This window comes from Vanacampus margaritifer, chromosome 5, assembly GCF_051991255.1.
Source record: "Vanacampus margaritifer isolate UIUO_Vmar chromosome 5, RoL_Vmar_1.0, whole genome shotgun sequence".
Taxonomy (NCBI): Eukaryota; Metazoa; Chordata; class Actinopteri; order Syngnathiformes; family Syngnathidae; genus Vanacampus; species Vanacampus margaritifer.
The window spans coordinates 7,978,778-7,999,384 of record NC_135436.1 but is presented as its reverse complement, the minus strand read 5'-3'; the positions used below and the strand labels follow the sequence as shown (position 1 = coordinate 7,999,384).

The 20,607-nt window shown below is 39.1% G+C and overlaps 1 protein-coding gene across 16 annotated transcripts in view; it reads right to left on the bottom strand.

Moving 5' to 3' along the window:
- Positions 1 to 20,607, bottom strand: part of phldb1b (pleckstrin homology-like domain, family B, member 1b) — a 110,988-nt gene that overhangs the window by 45,016 nt on the left and 45,365 nt on the right. For 15 of the 16 annotated variants that reach the window (XM_077565111.1, XM_077565119.1, XM_077565109.1 and 12 more), the window contains 2 exons: positions 14,844 to 14,969; positions 1,584 to 3,049 (listed from right to left, as the gene is read on the bottom strand). In XM_077565111.1, the coding sequence (XP_077421237.1) occupies positions 1,584 to 3,049; positions 14,844 to 14,969 (1,592 nt within the window). Of the gene's footprint in view, positions 1 to 1,583; positions 3,050 to 7,934; positions 8,243 to 14,843; positions 14,970 to 20,607 lie in introns of those variants that run through there. The other variant, XM_077565118.1, reaches the window with a different exon arrangement.

The following is a 20,607-nucleotide window of genomic DNA, read 5'->3' as shown; positions in this document are numbered from 1 at the left end:
ACAGAAGACAATCAGTCTTCTTTCAATGAAGGACTGCAGAAATCAGTGAACAATTTAGGGCTGGGGAAAAAAGTCGACCAAATCGCTTAAGTCGACCACAAAATTGGTCGCCGCAAAAATGCATGCGTCAAAGCTATTTTAATAATTTTTAAAAACATATTTGTGGCACCAAAAGTTGCCAGGAGGCCTGGAACCAATATTCCGTGTTTACGCACGAACATTTATTGCTGACAGACTCCGACCAGCATTCACCACTACTAACTAAGATGCTTCTTAGGGTTTGTTTGTGGTCTCTTTGGACTGAAAAGGGAGAAAATTGGCACGTTACTTGTTTTATGTTTATAACAAAACAATCTGCGTCAACATCGCTAAATAAATCAAAGAGCTCCAATGAATTTATTGGCGCCAGACACACGTAAGATGGCGGCCCGACGTGTGTCAGCAACAGGAAGGCTACTATGTTAAACATAGAGCAAGATTTCGCCAGATGTGGCGACTCCGCCGAGCTGTTTGTTTTTGTTTGTTTTTTTTCTCACTCCTCAAAGTAGCTTGCAGGCGAGGCCATCCAGCATTTGCCATAAGGACTATTATACAACGGTTTTACGCCACCAAAAACCGAGCCAAATCAACCCAGTTGGCCACAGCGCACTTGCAGAAATGGACGCTGCCGGTAGAAACAAACTCACTTTGTGACGTTTATGGATTTGTTCGGGATGGCACCAAAAAATACATGAGGGTCACGGCGTGGGATCCTTGAGCATAAAGTGTGTTAACCTTTAAACCTTTCTGTGCACGTGTGCTGTACCGTTAGTGTGCTGCACCAATGGCCATTGTAGGCTTCGACAACTCAATATGTAGCAAATACGTCAGGCTTAGTAAACATAAGATGAAGATAAAGCGCAATTTAAGTGCATCAATATTTTGATCAAATTGGATTTTTCATATGTGGGACTATGAAGTGATTTTCATGGAAAGTACAATAAGTAAGTGATTCAAGTTTATTCAGGGCTAATGCTAATCTCGATTGTCAATCATTTAGCATAGGCTAAATTTGTTGTTGTTTGTGTAAGATGTGCATATGTGTGCAGAAGATAAGGAACAATGAGTATTTATATCCACTAAATTCAAATCCAACCTTAGTGGACTTAAAAAATAAATTAATTAATTTACCAAAAATTTAAAATTTAAAATTGAAAAAAATGGCTCCAAATGATTACTCGTTAATTAAGATAGTTGTCGATTAATTTGATAATCGATTACTTGTCGATTAATCGATTACTTTTGACAGCTCTACTCCAGATAGAGCCATAAACGTAAATTTGTATCTCATTTTTAAAAAACAAGCACATTTCTTTTATGTACAGTATTTTTTATATTCATTAAGAAAACTGGGATCGTATGGTTCAAAAACTTGGCGTGATAGAGAAAAACTTCTTCAGTTTTGGATTCCGCACACAAAATTTAGCTAAAAACAGGAGTTAGACCTAACTCAACAAAAAATGTGTTCCCCAGTGTAATATTTATTATGCTCTTTGTAAATATGAAGTTTCCTGAAAAGATTTGTTTGTTTGTTTTGTACTCACCAGTCTCTCCATTTCCTGCTCTCGAAGTCGCTCCTCCCTCTGTCGTCGATGGTATTCCAACAGCTCATCCTCGTTGTCGCTGATTTCTGAGATGCTGTTCTTCCTCTCTCTCATCCCTGATCGCACCGTTGATATCTTCCTGTTGCTTCTGGGACTTGACATGGGAGATGAGCCAGGCAGAGAACCCAGACTATACGCAGATGAAAGCGAGTTGCCAAAGCTGGCTTTTCCGATTCCCGTGCCACTTTCCATCATCAGAGATGTGGGTGAAGGACTACGGGCTCGCATTCCCCAGCTGCCAGTCAAATCCACAGTTGTAGTTCCAGTCTTGCGATGAAGCCTGGGACTCTCAGAGACCAGCTTGCCCACACTTGAGGGGCTATCAGGTGTCTTAAGGATTGCACTTGGTACCGTTCCTGGAAGTGCCCCTGGAAGTACTGGTACGCCTCTACGAGCAATGGAGGGACTTAGAGGTGGAAGTTCTCTCATATTACCTCCTCCACCATTCAGTTCTATGTTTCGCCTAGCCATGCGAGGGCTTTCTGGCGGCTGCTGGCACGGTGAGCCATGAATGATATGGACAACAGGATCGAGAGGAGGCTGATAGGCCTTAGTAGGTTGGGAAAGTTGCTTGGATGGATTTGAGTTGATGAAGCGATCGGTTATGTTTGTCTGCTCTCTAAAAGGGCTAGCAGGCCTTTCATGAAGCACTGTGGTTGTCTTGGTCCTCATACTAGGGGACATGGAAGAACACGGTGGGAACTTGGGATTGAAACCAGGGCTACTTGGAAAAATATTTCTGCTGCTGAGAGATTCATTTGAAGACAAAGGCGGAGTCTGTCTGGGACTCTCTGATTCATCTTGGCATAATCCTCTACGACTTGGCTTAGGGCTTGAAGAAGCCTCCCCTAAGGTCTTCTTTTGTAGCCTGGGGCTCTCTTGAATTTTCTGACCTACGCCGCCACCATTAAAGCTAGGTAGGTTGGTCCGTGGCTGGGAAACAAGTTGTGAATGGCTGGTAAAGTTGTAGCTAGAGGAGCGTGCAGGCACTGGTGGCAAAGAAGAAACGTGGTCCTGGGGTGCTCCACCAGGAGATGGGCTAGTAAAGCTACCACTGCTGGCTGCTGAAGGGGAAGAGAGAGGAGAAAAGGGTGGAGATGTATTGTCATAGCTGGATCCCATGGACATGGCCCCAGGACTTGTAGGAGGAGACAGCAAATACCTGCCCCCACCATTGACCATGGGTAAGAGGGGTGAATGACTAACTGGTTGCCCCCCAGGCGGCTTTTTGTCTTCAGAGGAGCAAGGTTCGGGGTCATCCATGACTAAGGAGTCCATGATGTCCTGGAGGTCCTTTTCAATAGAGCTTACAATTGCACTGTGCTCAGACTGGACTCTCTCACCAATTTCTTGGGAAGACTGTGCTGGCCTGGCCTGGTGATTCCCATTGACCAAGCTCTCCGTGTCTGAAATAGGTCAAATGGGAAAAGATGCCATTAAGCTTCACCATCACAATAAGACCATGCCAGATGAAAATTGGCATCAATATTACATTTTTTATTTTCAGTCTTTGCCCTAAATTATCCTTTCAGCATGTTGCACCGTAACAGCTGTTGCATAAGCATGATAAGATTCATATAATTCATTATGACCTGATATTCATTATCTGACTGACTCATAGAAGATGGTTTCATATACAGGGCTTGGCAATAAAGCAACACTAAGGAACTTTCAAGTTTACATTGATTATGGCAGCGCCATGTGGACAAAAGCGGTAATGTTATGTCTGAAGGAAGACCACATTTCCCATGAGGACAAGCACATAGCCTCGTTTTTAAGCTGACGCCAGCGAGTGAAAGCGGGGCCAATGTTGATCCTTGACTGTCTTTTTATCTTTTTTCTTTTTTGAAGATGTCTTGCATAAAACTAAAAAGTGCACATTTAATATTTCTATAGTTGTTTTGCCCTGTTTTCCTGCCACAGGGCTCTCCCAGTCACCTGAACTGCAATGAAATACTTTAACTCATTCGGCTTTTAATATTTTGTCATTTACTCCCAATAACGTATTTATATGTTTTTGTATGTTTTTACGCAAGAGCATACAGAAGACTTTGATGCAGCTTCTGACATGACGAGGTGGCATAAAGCAATGGTAGTTATTAGAAAAAACGGCCAGCACGTGGCAGCAGAGTGCAAGAGATCAGAGCCATGTTGCAACAAACTCTTTTTGACTGTGTTTTCAACAGGAATGTGAATAGTGATAAAATTTAGCTATGTTCTAATGCTAATTGCTGCAAAACGGAAACCGATACATATATACTTTTTTCCCCGATGAAAGAAGAGACTCTAATCTTTCTTTTGGTAGGTTCCATGTTTTTATAGCAACATAACAATATTCTGAGGGCCTTGCAAAATCAGTCAAAAACCAGTAAAACAACCGGGAGCGAAGGGGGTCGCTTCAATGAAAATGGCTCAGAGTGAATGAGTTGATCTGTTTTACTGAACGTTAACCTTGCCAGCAACCTGAATTCTTGCCGTATTTATTTACAAATACTATGAGAATACATCTTGTACTGCTGCCGCTGATATATTCGCAACCGACCTTTTTTTAGGTCGGACCAATCAGGTGTCGAAACTAGGAAGCGGGGGAAACAAACAAACCTAACATAGACAAATGGATGCTGCAATTAATTCTGTTCTCACCGAATTACTCACCGTTTCCTTGTTGAATATTAACTCTTTCACTGCCAGACGTTTTCAGAAACGGGTTGTCCCCACTGCCAGCCGATTTAAGCATTTTGAGTGATCTTTCAAGGTCCACAGAAAATGTTGTGTTTGGACTATGGAAACACACATACTACCAAATGAAAGATTGGACTCTCAGCTTTCATCAGAAAAAAAGTTTGTTTCTACCTTATTCCGTTCTTCAGTAATCAACAATAGAAAATGGTTACTTTCACCGAAATTCTCTCTTTTGAAACAAAAAACGGAGAAAAAGAGCTTTTTGTGAAACGATGTTATTTCATGCACTCTAGTGAATTGTACACTTCTTTTTGTCCATGAATGATGCCACAAACACCTAAATAGTGCTTTACTTCTGTAAAACGCTTTCACCAACAATGAAAAAGTGTTTTTTGATTGCAAAATACGTTTATTTCCATTCAACAGTGTAACAATTTGACAAAACAATTTCGCAAACTATTTACAAATGTGTGCAACTGTGGTACTACTTACAATTATGTGGATGTTTCAAATACAGTTTTTCCTTTTGTAACGCTCTCCTGCGTGCAAGGAGACGCCAGGACTCGCACAACAGTTTACTTTCACTTTCACATTGGTCCGTTTTGCGTGCAAACGTTACACTTTCTTGACGGCCTTTTTTCCCGGGGAATAAAAAGCAAGTAGCAGACTGTACACACTTCCTCCGATGAATATGCTTTGGACTCGGGGCACTCTCCGTCGTCCGATCGAACGTCCGCCTGTGCGTGCTCGGTTGCGCTCCGCGTTACGACACCGCCATAGCCGCCGCGTCAGCGGTTCCAATTTGGCCGTCAAGCTTGGATTCACCTTCATCATCATCGAGGATGATCACCGTCGTCATCAATGTACTATTTTAGCGTTGGTCGATGCCTTTCGTCTTGTAAGTGTAGAGCTGCTTGCAAACGCTCGCCATTGCCCGTTCCCTCCTCCATCTAGCTCCATCTAACGTCTTCTACTGCCGCGTCAATGCTTTCCAACCACGGAGTCACCCTCATCTTCATCATCTATGATGATCATCGTCGTCAAGAATGTGCTTTTTCAGCGATGCTTTTGGTCTTTGAAAAAAACATCTCGGGTGTGAGCTCCTCGCGACCGGCCGCCATTTTTCCTTTGTCTTCCATTCTCATCTCCTGCTCGACGCTCTAGCTCCGCCTCTACTGACGCCCACCCGATCTTGTCAAAAGAGAGTCATCGCTGCCCTCTAGGGGCCAAAAATAGTCATTAGGCACAACAGACAGACTTGAAACTTTCTCCAGACATGCGGAAGGGTTTCCTCTACCCGTTTCAAAAAAAAATAAAAAAATCATTGGATGACGTCTTTTGACGTCATTGGCAGTGAAGCGTAGGTTTTTACTTGACGTCTTTAAACGTCAGTGGCAGTGAAAGAGTTAAATAGCAAGAGGCACTTCGTGCATTTTTAGCTAGTTAAGATGTTTGTGCTTTTTTTTCCCCCCTAAGATGAGACCGAAGACGACATTTTCATCCGTTGCCGCGATTAGTCAAAACAAACACAAGATGCCGCATCGTCCAATCAGCTTGAAGTATGTACAGCAAGCCCCGCCTTTCCCAAACGGATCTACTGAAAGAAGTTCCAGATTGATAATGTGAAGAATGTCCTTGAGTGAATCCCAATTATCAATCTGGCTATTGCCAGGTTAACGGAATGTAGAAGTTGGCTGGGCATAAATCCTATTATCCAACAACAACAAAATTGCAACAAAATATATATATATATATATATATATATATATATATATATATATATATATATATATATATATATATATATATATATATATATATATATATATATATATATATATAAATGTGGCTAGTGAAAATGCTGAGTGGGTAGTACAGTAGCTGGTGAGCAAAAAGGTTTGGCTTCAGTCTTTGACCTTATGAAGTTTTCTTTGCACCCTGGTTTTCGTTAGTTTCCTTGCATAAAACATGTCAAAGGTTTTCACCAATCAAGTGCATTCAGCAATAATAATCATTCAGGTTTATGTAATAAACATGTTCCAGATCATGCCTAAATGGAAGGTTGAGAGAGGATAATGGATTGGCACTGCGGGAAAGAAGGACAGACACGAGGAGATGAAAACACTAACAGCCATGTACTGTACTTTGGATAGGGATTAGGAAAAAAAATGTTCGTCCATAACCCAATTACTGTGTGGCCCAAACACGACGTAGGAGTCATAGGACACAGAGTAATCGAATCTTGACAGTCTCACTTTACTGCCAACTTGAATAATTTGTATGGCCTTGTGGAAACGATCAGATCAAAAAAACAAAACAATATTAAAAAAAAAAAACTCTTAAATTGACTTGTCACATGCTTCAATTAAAATAGTAATATTTGAGGGGGGAAATCACAAATGTAATAATGTCACGATTTCTAAACTACATCAACATAGTTTAAAAATGTTCAAGATATTGTTTCTTTATTTTCCCAATCATGAGGATTACAGCAATCTTATAAGATAAAATAAGATCCACTGATTGTCACACCCATCTAAGTGGGGCGAAATTCGTTCTCCGCATTTGACCCATCCCCTGAGGGAGCGGTGAACAGCAGCAGCGCCGCGCTCGTGAATCATGTGGTGATCTAACCTCCCAATTCCAACCCTTAATGCTGAGTGTCAAGCAGAGTGGCAATCGGTCCCATTTTTATTATCTTTGGTATGACCCGGCCGGGAATCAAACCCACGACCTCCCAGTCTCAGGGCGGACACTCTAACCACTTTTATAGCAATGATAATGGTAATGATACTGTGGCACTACCAACAGTTTGTGATGCCATGGGGGGGGGGGGGGCGGCGTAATTGTACAGTAGGCTACTGTACATATATTATCTTCCAAGCTTTGGCTTTTGCCTCAGCAACAGCATTTCACACCATCCACAGGCAGTTTCTTAGGTAATGAAAAATTCCTGGTTACAGAAATCATGATGAGGGTGGGGGTTGTTGGGGTCCATGGCTAACAAATGAAGCGTTTATTTTCATGATTTTGCCAGATATACCTCAGAAAAAGAACATTGTAAAAATATAAAAGCCCCAAAAATAATGCATTAGCTTGTTCTGGCACCGCAGGGAAGGGAGTCGCTTCCTGTATGCTACTCTTATCATTGCTCAGCGCTCAATGACAGTCATCACCATTAAATCGAAGTGGGTTTGTTTTACAGTGTTTATGCTTATTTATGATTATGTCTGCAAGGTGTCACGAAAGCACATTGATACACAAAGCCTTGCATGGACGCTAGTGTCACGTAGTCGTTAGCACACAGCAAGGGGTGCAGAGGCACAAGAAGAGGGGGTCGGGATAGGGACAAAATAGGGGAAAGCCCGTGAAGTGATGTCATAGTCTTGGGAACTGGAGGGCAGCATTCCTAACTTCATTAGGAAATCTGGCAATTACGCACCGTGGCTCACTTGCCGATACGGTCATCGCCTCACACTGTGACTGCTAGGATTACAGTATCTAAATATGAACATCGCAAAAATATTGGCATCGGTTTTGATTGGTGGGTGGCAGAAAATACAAAACCGTATGAAGCGATGTGGTCTTTTTCGGGAGAAGGCTACTCACGTGACTGGATAAAAACCGGTCAGCCTTTCGCGCTGTCCACCTGCTCTTTGCCTAACTGTGGGGTACATCCTCCGGGCGCAAGTGCCACGCCAGCTGTGACTGCAGCCCGGAGGATCCAGGCTGCGCGTACGCCTAGGACGGCTGCAGTTAAACGGTATTTATTTGTATTTTTTTAAGGGATCGAGGGTGCTGCTCCGCACTGTTGGCGATTGTGGCGCCACTGTTCGTCAAGATACCAAACTGGAGTCGTTTTCCGGTCCAAATGTTTGCCCATAAATAAACCGAATCTCGTTCCCACGTGGAAAATTCACAGTGGCATTATCCACCGTTTCCAAAGATACCAACACGAAGAATGTCAAACGGCTGTGGGGTAACGCACCATCGCAGTTTTCCGGGATTACACTGTGAATGCATTCATGTCTAGATTTTATGTTGAAGGTTCAGCTACCTCGTTTCCGGCTACGACGACGCGGACTTTACTGCACACGTTATGCAGTCTGTTATGTTGTTGTTTATATATAGTACAGTAATGTGTTTCACGGTTATTGACCACATCTTCGCCATTCGTCCATTTCTGGATTTAAAGCCATGGAAATATTATTCAATTCAACCACAATCACATTTTTATTTGTCCTAACAAAACAAAAATCAACACAAACATTTTTATTCCGTTTACAGCTATATCAAACAGGGAGAGAAATTAAAACACATAGAAATTCATGGGTGCAAAAAAAATAATTAAAATTTTAGTATAAATTAAATACATATTTTTCATAAACTTAGTTTACATTTTTTCATTATTTTCAAATTAAATACAGGAAGTCCTTGTTTTAAGACAGTTTTGTTCCTCTGTCGGTGACATAACCTGAATTAGCACTTAAGTCAAAACCGCTAACGTGGTAATGTAGTATTTATGTTCCAATTACAATAAATATTTGTATTAAATACACGGTGATATGTGTTTTTCACATAGGCCAACAGTAAATATGGCGGTAACTCAGAGTGCTTTCTTGTGCCACGTGAGTGACAAATTCTTAATAAAAAATGTGTAAAAATGTCATTACTGTCATAAACCCCAAAAAAATCCTCGCACAGTACAGAAATGCTTTTGTACAAGAACATATTAAGCATGTTCTTGGGGTGTGAATAATAAAAAGATTATATCAGAATACAGTACTATACATACAGTTGACATTACTTTTTAAGACATTTCCATCAAATTAACAACATCAAGAGCAGGAAGCTGACAAGGATTACAGTACTGTGTGCTATGACTTGTGCCTAAACTGCAAAGTTGCAGATCAGACCTTATTGATCCAATATGTTGGAATATTCAAGTAAATGGACTACAAGGATGGAAAATGGGGGGTTATTTCTGGTTTGGAACTAAAAACGAGGATTGGAAAACTTTGATATCCATTTCAGTTTCATTGACTGGCAGTTATTTTTATTTCCTTCTGAAAAAGCCATTATGAGAGGAGAGACGATGCAATGTTGTGGCATGCTGAAAGTGAAACTGTAACCGTCTCAACGAACTTCCCTTTGCAGCTAGTGAGAGTTGCAACAGCTATATCATCCATCCAGCCATCCATTTCCTATACCGCGAGTCCTCATTAGGGTCACAGGTTACTGGAGTTAATCCCTGCTGACTTTGGGCAAGAGGCAAGATATGACCTGGGCTGGTAAGCGACAATTAATGTAGTAGGCATGTAAATTGGAATGTGGGAGGAAACAGAAATGCCGAGAGAAAACACGCACAAGCACGGAGAAAACATCTCCCAGCTGTCAGACAGATGTGCTGCCAGCATGTCACCATGATGCCAAGCCATATCATTGTAAAAAATAAATAAATAAAGTTTTTAAAAGCTATTTTTTTTAAATGGAAAAGCAAAATAAGATGGCAGGCTAGATGAGCAACAGCAGAAGGGAAGTGGAGGATTATAAATAGTTTTTGTAAAAAGATATGGTCACACCAGCCTAGATTATAAGCACATACTGTACATGTATCTGCAAAGCCACCTGCTGGCCTGACACAGAGGAACAGGAAATGGCCATTAGGAATGGCAAAGCTGGTGCAACTCATTGGCTGAAAAAAGGTGACTTGGCGGAGCTTTGCTAGTCAAAACAAGCTAAGTGTTACTACAAATACAGAGCTACAGTATATTAGTGTAGCAAACTAATGGGGTAAATTTTAATCTCATAAACTGTATGGATTTCACAGGCAAGTTCACTGGGTAGCACATTATTTATCACATTGTTATGGTGTTCAAACTAAGTACTACACAGTACTTCCCAATTGGATTAGATTCTCTTACTGAAGAGAAAAACTGCCCTTACAAACACACAGTGCAATTGGAACACTTTTTCTCTTTTGTTAACATATTACAGAGGCCTGGCGTGACCTTGCATGTGTCCACTGCGTTTCAGCAAGTTTCCTGTTTTCACATGCAGTTTATGAAACACTCAGTTCAAAAATATGTGAAAACGTCTGCATAGAGTTTCATTTTGAAAGAATATCTTTCCAATGACAAAATACTTTCCTTAGGGCTGCAGGAGAATCTTGTCTGGAACAAAAAAGAAAAGCCTGATCACAATTCTGAACATACACTGCCTACTTTTTTTATTTTTAAAGATGCGTTTCACAAAATAGTTTGCTGCATCAATACATCTGTGAAAATGATTTCCGGGAAACTGTTTGGAGAAGGTCAGACACTTTGAAGTCACGTTGTTGAAGTTAGTCGGCAGTTTGGAAAACTTTTTGGGGTGGAGATATGGATGTTGCAAATCAAAAACATGTGTTGTCGACTCCAGGTTTCATTTGCATACTATACAAGTAAAGCCCAGCTGAGTAGGTAAACATGGTTCACAAATGCAAAGCAATACATGTTACATTAACGGCCTATAAGCATGAACAAACAAATGTTACAATGTACTTTGTGTCTTTTTACTTTTGTACCGGTAGTTCACATATGGGCCATTGAAGCATGTTCAACTGCAAAACATCAAATTACCTAATTTGGGGATTAAAGTTAAACCCACAACATTTACACCACACAACCGGCAAAAAACACACAGATATTGGCTGTGAAAAGGCAATGTTATTTCTTCATAATATCGTGATCCTGGTTCATAGAGATCTGGACGTCACGTGCCTATTTCTTTGAACACGCCCCCCGTGGCAGGAAAGTAGCGGTGCCGCGTTAATGGACAACAATGACGAGTAGGGATAAAACTAGCGTTTTAAAAAAACTAATTCTATGATTAATGGAATATTATATTATACCTCCCATGTGTCAAAGTCAAGGCCTGCGGGGCAGATTTTTGTCCCGCCATTTCATTTTTTTGTGTACCATAATTTCTCGAGAACAAGTAGTTGACATTATGCAGTTACTGCACCCTGAAAATCGCACTTTAAATGCTGCTTTTCCTTTATACTCTATATATTATACACTCCTCCGATTTGCTGGCATCCACGATGATCACAAATTGAATTATTATATGCATAATAATTTGCAGAGATGGGCATATATATATATATATATATATATATATATATATATATATATATATATATATATATATATATATATATATATATATATATATATATATATATATATATATATATATATATATATATATATATATATATATATATATATATATATATATATATATATATATATATATATATATATGTACGTATGTATGACGGACTAAGCATTGACGGAAGTGTTTTTTTGTCCACTAACCAGGTCAAGAAACAATGGAAAGCACACATTGTTGAGTTTGATTTTGTAATTGATTGAGTTTTCGGTCTATGTTTGAGATTTCCTACATTGTGAGCGGTCATTGTCAAGTCTTAAGCCGAACACGAGTAAAGTAGTTGTGTTTTCCTTTGTTTCTACAGACAATTCTGAACATTCGGCTATTTCTGGTACTTCTCCAATGCAAAGCAATGTAAATGCTTCTTTTATACGATGAAAACAAACGGCGGCTTGTATTGCTCTTGCCTGTGACTATCATACAAACCACAAAGATTGTTATAGTAGTCATATTTTAAAATCAAAATAGTCCTCACAAATCAAATTACAACGATCCAAAGTCTGATGCTTTTCAGTGAGCGGAGAGATTTCTTTCAACGAATTGACCGCCATTTTGTGACGTCATCTCGGAATTGTCAATAGAGCTGCTAGTGTTCGTTCATGGCAGAAAACCTCAGAGTCACAGATTGCCTGTATTCTCAATTTCTCACACATTTCTTATTGTGTGCAGATGCCAAGGTGAGTTTAATCACTGAGAATGCCCATGCCAAGTGTTAAATGTACACTATTAGCACACATTTATGCTTATATGTGATGTCACGCAGGTTTATGCTATTTTCTAGTTTTGGCTAGTATGCTAACTAGTTTAATGATGTGTTTTATGTGAAAGTTACTCTTACCTTGTTAACAGTTCTATCAACACTCAAGCCTCCTTCGGCACTGTCACCGCTTTACAGTGTGACACACAAAAACCCTCTCGCATGGTCACACACATGATTTCACAAAACCAAAGAACAGCAGAACGTCTCGGATAAGCGCCGAACTTGTCTGAGGCGAGAGCGTCGTGGAATAGCGATGTGGCGAAAAAAATTTGCTTGGGAAAATAATACTTCTTGCATCAAGAGAACCCACTTTTATACAAAACGCGTCATCGGCTAAGACATGTTTGTTTTTATTTAAGGTTGTTTCATTGCTCTTCACGCCAAGCTTTTTTCATAACAATTCCACTCGGGAGGCCCTCATGATTCTTGGTGAGCTGCGAAAATTATATTATATAGAAATGTGTAACATTAGACATTACATAACGTATTGGAATAAAAGTACAAGCATTAAGTTTGCCATACTCACATTTTGTATTCACCTACAATTTTCTTTTTTAATATTCAATTTTTTTTTCAAAAAATAAATAAATCATGTTGTACTTGAGGAATTACGGTATTTGTTATATTTGTCTTGGAAACACAATATTACAATTCCACCTATCAAAATTCATTCCCCAAGTCTAACGTCTGATAATAATCAATAATAAGTTAAAATAGTTTTCTGGGCTTGCCCTACTATAATAGTTGTGGCCCACAAGTTCATAAACAGATAGTGTAATTTCTGTAATTTATTTATAAACAGACAGAAGATATGCTAGGATTATCCTGGGAGTGGTTACAACTATGCCTTCATCTCAACGCAACCTAGGAATGTATAATTAAGGAAAATGGTGCTTCTCTAAACAACGGAAGGCTTTCATTACTGGATCAGGAAGTCCACACCAAGCAGCCTGCATGTGTGCTATACTTACTCCACAGCCACTGTCAAATGAGGGGAAATAACAAGACGCTGAGACAAGGCTGTGATAGCTGAGATAGCTAAGAAAAGATCTGCTTCAAGTGACGTGCTTTCCAGCTGGAGCGCTCTGAATGCAAACACGCAAGTTTGCCTGGAGACGCAGAGGAATGAGATGCACATGAAACAGGCATGGTGTAACCTCTGGCACCAGGTCGCAGCTGACTGGCTTTCTAGCGTCAGAGTTTGACAGCTAGACAACATTAACAAGCTGTTACAAAACACAGGCAGACACAATTGAAAGTAAGTTCAAATGTTTCACCACAATAGTGAAAAGGACTGCGTTTACATTTTACAGGCACTTTCCGCACACATCTTTTTCAAACTCCAGTTAGAAAGGCTCAATATAATATGAGGGGGAAAAATAAGCGGTTGAACTTTATACAATCCCAGCATTGTTAGCCTGAGCAGCAGATCTCCTTGTGCTGCTGCGTAACCAACAACCATGACTGTCTATTAAAAAGGAAACAGGCTGGAGGTTTACTGCTAGACAAACAGCCACCTGTAAACCTTTTAACCGCCATCCTCCTTCAACGTTGGTCTTTGCAACAAACTGGCCTATTCAAGAATAGGCCATTCAAGCTACCATTCGGGAAAAACACGCATTCATCTATATGAAGAAAAACAAAGCCAAATTGAGCAAGCATTCAGGAATGAAAGACTCTTTGAGGCCTTATTTGGAACCTCTTTCAGACAGACGGGCTAACCACTATAGTTTAACTCAATTGCTCCCAAGAACGTTTAAATACGTTACGTACTATTTTAAATGTTTTAAGTGTCCCAAAGACGTATTTATACGTTTTTACTCATGTTCAACTAATCCAGAATCACCTTAAAATAAAATATTAAAGTTCACTATTATCTGATCTAATTTATCAATTTTAGCAACTTCCTTAGTTTTTTCTTCACTTGATAACAATGATGAACTATTTTGCTCCCAAAAATGTATAAATATGTTTATTTTAAATGTTTTTTTATAAGTGTCCCAAAGAAGCATTTATAAATTGTTTATGTTTTTTTATGCAAGAGCATACAGAAGGCTTTGATGCAGGCTCTCAACTGCAAAGAACGGTTGAAGAAAGGGTACATACAAACGGCCAGCTGGTGGCAGCAGAGCAAAAGAGATCAACCAGGGCCATGTTGGAAAAAAAGCTAATTTACTCAACATTCTAAATAGATTTGTGAATAATGATGAAACTTAGTTATATTCTAATGCTAATTGCTGCAAAACGGAAAAAGATTGAAATGTACTTTCCTGATGAAAAAAGAGACTCTAACCTTTCTTATAGTAGGTTCCATGTTTTTATAGCAATAGAACACAATATTCTGTGGGCCTTGCAAAATCAGTCCAAATCCACTAAAACAGCCGGGAGTGAAGGAGACTGCTTCAGTGGAAATGGCTGGGAGTGAATGAGTTAACGATTTCTTCCTTGATCAATGCTATTCTCCTACACATCATGCCAGCTGATCATCCAAATTTCCATACAGTTAAGGTCATATTGAGAAATTTGTGAGTGACATCTCATACCTGCGCATCGTCTGTAGTCCCCTGTGGAGATGTTGCCTCCCGGGGGCATCATGCTCTTCATCCTTAAGGCTTCTTCAGGGTGGTTGAAGCGAAAAAAGGCTGACTGGCCAAAACACAGCATACAGCCTGTGAAAGAGCACATATATCATTAGAATTCATTTAATTAACTCAACAGGGACTTTAAGAAATCAAGGCAGGATATAGTACACTTTTTATACACACAAAACATACATTATGTAAAGACATAGGCAGAGATTCACTTCGCACTCTGTATAAGTGAGGATCAATGGACAACTTTGACTTAATGAGGAAAAGCTTTTATAGTTAAAGTAAGGAAAGGAAGCATGGAAAGCATTAAATACTCTAACTACTGCTTCATGTCTGTTATTTTCAAAACTCTTCTGAAAGAGTGGAAGTTGCATAAAGCGTACATACTGATTTTTAAATTAATTAAAAATGTTTCCTTTTTTTTTTTTTTTTTAAACAGAAACATCCTCTGGCTACTCCCTAACGAAATCCCACTAGTTCACAAAGCTGAGATATCTGATGCCCTTCACCACAACAAACCTCTCCTGCAGCAAATACACCCAATTAGAAAGATAAGATACAGTTTCAGAAGTACTTCTTAAATGTAAATATCCTTTAACTAATTTGGGGTTAGGAGGTAATGGCAATCTGGCCTACTATCACCATTATGACTATCAGTTACATTTTTAAGATCTATCACTGTATTATTTCTCACAATGACTATATATTGAGGGACTAGGGTTAGCCTTGTGGACTCTTGTTTTAAGTCTAACATTTAAGTCTATAATGCAATCTATCCGTCTATTAAAGAATGTAATTTTGTTTAACTTGGCTCAGGTGGTGCAGTGGTTATCTTACTAATGGAAGGTTGCTGGTTAAATTCCCAACTCAGTGTGTAAATGGGAAGTTAACTTTCCTTCCTTAGCAATATCCTTCCATCAACATACATAATCATGTTTGTATGTCACTTTAGCACTATGTCTCTCGAAAGTGGAAATGTACAATAGGAATCAAGCTCATTTATATTAGAAATGAAAGCTGTTTTGTTATGGTGCCTCCATTTTAAACAATATCGTCATGGTGGTAACAACGAAGGTTGTGGTGTCATGAATATTGTGATAAGAAGCAAACAATAATATTTCACTTGAATTTCCTTAGCACAACATTTATTTTGCATGCAGAGGGGTTGCCAATTGAGCATTGACCCACATTGACCGATATACAGTACGGTACTGTATTATTGACCCATATACCAAATTAGCGTGTGACTTTAGGAACTAAAATTGGCCACAAAAGAGAATGGGCTTCTCTCAAGTGAGTGTCACTCACTCAGAATAAAGAAAGCTACATATTTTAGAGAATTGGGGCAATATAAACATACCGATTTGGTAGTTAGACACGTTTATGTTTCTTCTGGAAAAAGAGAAAGAAACTTTACATTTACTATTTTCTAAGCTGTCAAAATAATTCCACCTACGCATGGCCTATCCACTATAAAGTACACACATCATGATTACTTACAAAGTACAATAGTGTTAATAACAGTATTTCTTGTGTCAACCTTATCGGGTCTGCCTAAAATTACATGGACCAACTCATACCCATTCATCCCCATGGCTACACAATCTACGTTTGAAATGTCCAAAGAGATGACGCACATAACTAATTCAGCCCAATCATGGTCCACAATCTCCACAAGAGATAAGCTGTTGTTTATTGTCCTCTCAATATAGCTCCATTACGCTGCAACGACTATGAGGTGAAAGGACTGTACCAGACAATTTTAACATCTCTTTTATTTTGTCACTTTTTTTTAGTTCAATAGATTATAGTTATAAGAACAAAGAAGTATTTACAAATATGTAGATGTTGACCACAGGACACGTCATTAGGCACTGGTGTTGGCACGATACCAAAATTTTGACTTTGGTACTATACCTGTATAAAATACCTCGATACCGGTACTGAAACGGTACCGCGACAAAAATGTAAAGCAAAAGCAGCAAAATTATTTTTATTTTTTATTACCGGTAATTCAAAATATTAGGATGTATACATGTTAATTTATGTAAATACTGTATATATTTATGTATATACTGTAAGTGCATTCACATTGCATGCTATATTCTTGAAGTACTGTATTTTACTCCATTTGATGTCATCCATTTTAAATTTTGGTAATACAGTGGCACTCTCATGAGTCAATGTAACGTTGCTAGAGTGCATGCATGTCTTTGCTCTTCTCCATTACGCTCCCAATTAGTCGAATGAGTAATCAAATACTACAAACTGGGAACAAAATAATTCACACTCGATTTATTTTTTAAGGGACGTGTCAAAAATGTGTCACAACCTGTTGCTTTGTCAGTCATCTGGGCTTTTTCTATGCATGCCTGTGATTTCCTACTGTGCGCCTGTTCATTGAACGCACCTTGAGTCCACTGCAGGGCCAGGAGTGATTGTAGCGTTTACTTCAGCTTTCACCGCGAAAAACTTTTGTTTATGTTTGTTTGTTTAACGTTTATGATGTACTCATTGACTGTTTACAAGTATGTTTTTAATTGATTAAAAAAAAAAGTATTGTGTGCACTGACAGCACTGATCCGCATATATACAGATCAGCGGCTGACATTCCGTGTTTGTGACGTATGGTGAAGTGACGTCAAGAGATGAACATCATTTGGCTAACTACTGCCACCTAGAGGCTTGGCATGCATCTCATTGTAGGCCCACTTTGTGGAAGTGGCGTCGCCAGACGGAGGCGTACTCTGATTGGATAGGATTTGTTGAACTGTTGCCACCTTAAGGTCTGGATTGGTTATGAACGTACTTAAAAATTTATGTGGTTGGCTGTGGATGTTTTCTTTTCTACAAACGTGGTGGCGTGGACACTATTTTTTTCTACACCCAGAGGAGGGAAACATCCGTTTTTAAAAATACCCTGCTACGTGTGTGGCCTAAAAAATGTATCAACACTGATATTGATAAAATATTAGACATTTCTCAGTATGATGTGGTGCAATATTTCATTACAGCAAAAAGTGAACTTAAAGTCCCACTTTCCACACCCACTTCCATACCTACAACTAATTTCTCATCATTACCAGCTGTGACGCATTGGCGCATTTGGTAAAGTGTTTATTGTCCAGTAACCAGGAGGTCTCTGGTTTGAGTCCCACCTCTGTCTTACATAAATATTGCCATTATGCTAAGGGATATATACTAACTGACTATTACATCAGGAAATGGATTGTAATTTCACTGAAATTATTAAATTCTTCTTGGCTTTCAGCGTCAGACGACGCTTATCAAAAATAAATTCGCCATTAGCCATGAATTTGAACAAATCTAAGCTCAGTACTTAGAGCAATTGCTTCCCACCACGGCGGCACTGGGTTCAAACCCCGCTTGGACCACATTTTGGAAAATTTGATGGTTCGAAACCAACTGACTATCATATCAAGAAATGGATTATAATTTCTCTGAAATGATTAAATCCTACCTTAGACAGATTGCGGTTCATGTTTTCTTTTTATTAATTTGTCATTGAATACAATTAAAAATGTGTAATTTTCACATAATTTATTTTAACAATTTACTTCATAAGCATTCAGCTATTAGCAACTTCCAGCATTCGCACGCAATTTCTGCAGAAATTGCTCTTAGTCTAGTATTTTATGCACTTCACACACTTGAACTTATTTGACTCGCATATATGTCTACGCCCTTTCAAAGGATGATGCAGGTTTGAAAAAGCAAGTGTTTAAAATAAATGCCCAGAAGTGTATTGAGTAAATCATAAACTGAAGTACGCGGGCACTGGATATTTCTCCAGCCAGTCACTCTACAGCCTCAGTCCTAACACGAACAATATCCTCAATTATTGGCAGCCTCTGGGTACCAATTAATGCTTGTCAATACTGCTATTAGGAAGTAGACAAATGTCCATCAACTTATCATGATGGATTCTCACTCAGTGATGGGAGCACCACATAGCTGATCTGACTATAATGAGTTGGTTTACAGTCCAGTGAGTTGCGAGCCATGTAGCATACTCAAGAGAGGGGCATAAATCATAGAAAGTTATTCATTATAGAGCACTCAAACAAATGTTGACAGTGAAACTGTGGTGATTCATTTTGAAGATACTGAGCATTTAATGGCCACGCTGGGTGTAAAGATGAACAGGAAACAGATAATGATTGAATCAAGTCCTGTTTTCACATTTTCAACGTAATCATTTGGGAACATAAAAATACTTCTAAAAGAAGAATATGAGCCAGGAATTTGTCTCAAGGTTATCTTAATCCTTAAGATGATGAAAAATGTGTCTGTTCAGCTGCTGTCAGATGCCAGAATCCACACAAACTGTGGGTGGTGTGCTCCTTATCTCCAGCACAGAACAAAAGTCAGACATGCCATTGTCAGACCAAACAGACAGAGGCAGGGCAGTTTGTGAACTCTAACCCTCACCTCACCTCAAAATACACACCTACCTTTTTATTTTATGGCTGAAAGGAATTTATGTGATGGATGTCTGTGAGAGGACTAAATCTTACCATCCTGAGACATAAAATTGCTTTAAAATATTTGTTCAGATTTGGTAAGGGTTTGACTCAATAAATTCAGGGAAATTCAAACGTATTTTGTTTTGGGATGTTGGTTGGCAACTTGTAATTATTTTAGTCCAAAGTTATTTTTTATTTGAGGGTTGTATGGTATTTTTAGTTTTTATGATATTGTAAAATAAAGTAAGATTATCTATCGTAACATAACCATTGTACCATATTATTTTCTTATCACACCTTGTTGAGGCTTGTATGTCATTTAGAATAAGTGTGGCAAAACACACAAAAACCCAAGTAAATAGCAAAATACACATGCAGACTGAAAGGGGATCCTTCCAAAAGGTAAGTTTGCAAATGTCTCAGGAGGATTAGTTCTCTCAAAAGCTGAGCTCAGCAAAACAAGCTGTGGTAGAAAATGAAATGTGTTTAATCAACAAATTCTCTCCCAACACTTTCCAACAGGAAACTTAACACGTTGTCATTTGAATAATTACACTGCACTAAGTAATATCACATAGGACTTGCACTGTTGGGATTGGCTACACAGAGTGGAGGATGAGTGCAGATGTGTGTGCATGCAATAAGATCCTACCCAGTAATTAAATGGATTGCCTGACCAGTGTGGTGGTGAGCAATGTCTTCCTCAGCACTCCAGAAATGATTCATCTAATCTGCCTTGCCTTCGTTGCAGTGAGTGCATGCTGAATAACTTTGAGAAGAGCATCTTTCAGCACCACAATGTTGCACAGACTTCGTTTGTTTGAAGCAACCAAAGCCAAATCCTTTCTATAAAGTGCTTTCCATCGCAACAAGTCATTGAGTTTTCCAGTTGACAGATCTCCATGACTAAGGACACATACAGAGCAAAATTGTTGCCACGAGGTTGGACCCTCCCACAAGGACACTCCAATCCCACTCTAATAAAACTGCAGGACCACCTAAGTGTATTAAAGAATTCATAAGGGCTGATTGAGTCAAGGTGAATATCCATTACCTATATATAGATCACGCCAGTCAGCAAAATAAAACTGTGCTCTTTTTGACTTTGAGAGGGACGCTGTCGTGTATGACTCATTTCATTAGAATTTAAGAGGATTATGTACAAAAAAAATAATGCTTGATGATGAACACTCTAACCCCAAAATATTGTTGAAAATCTAACAACATTG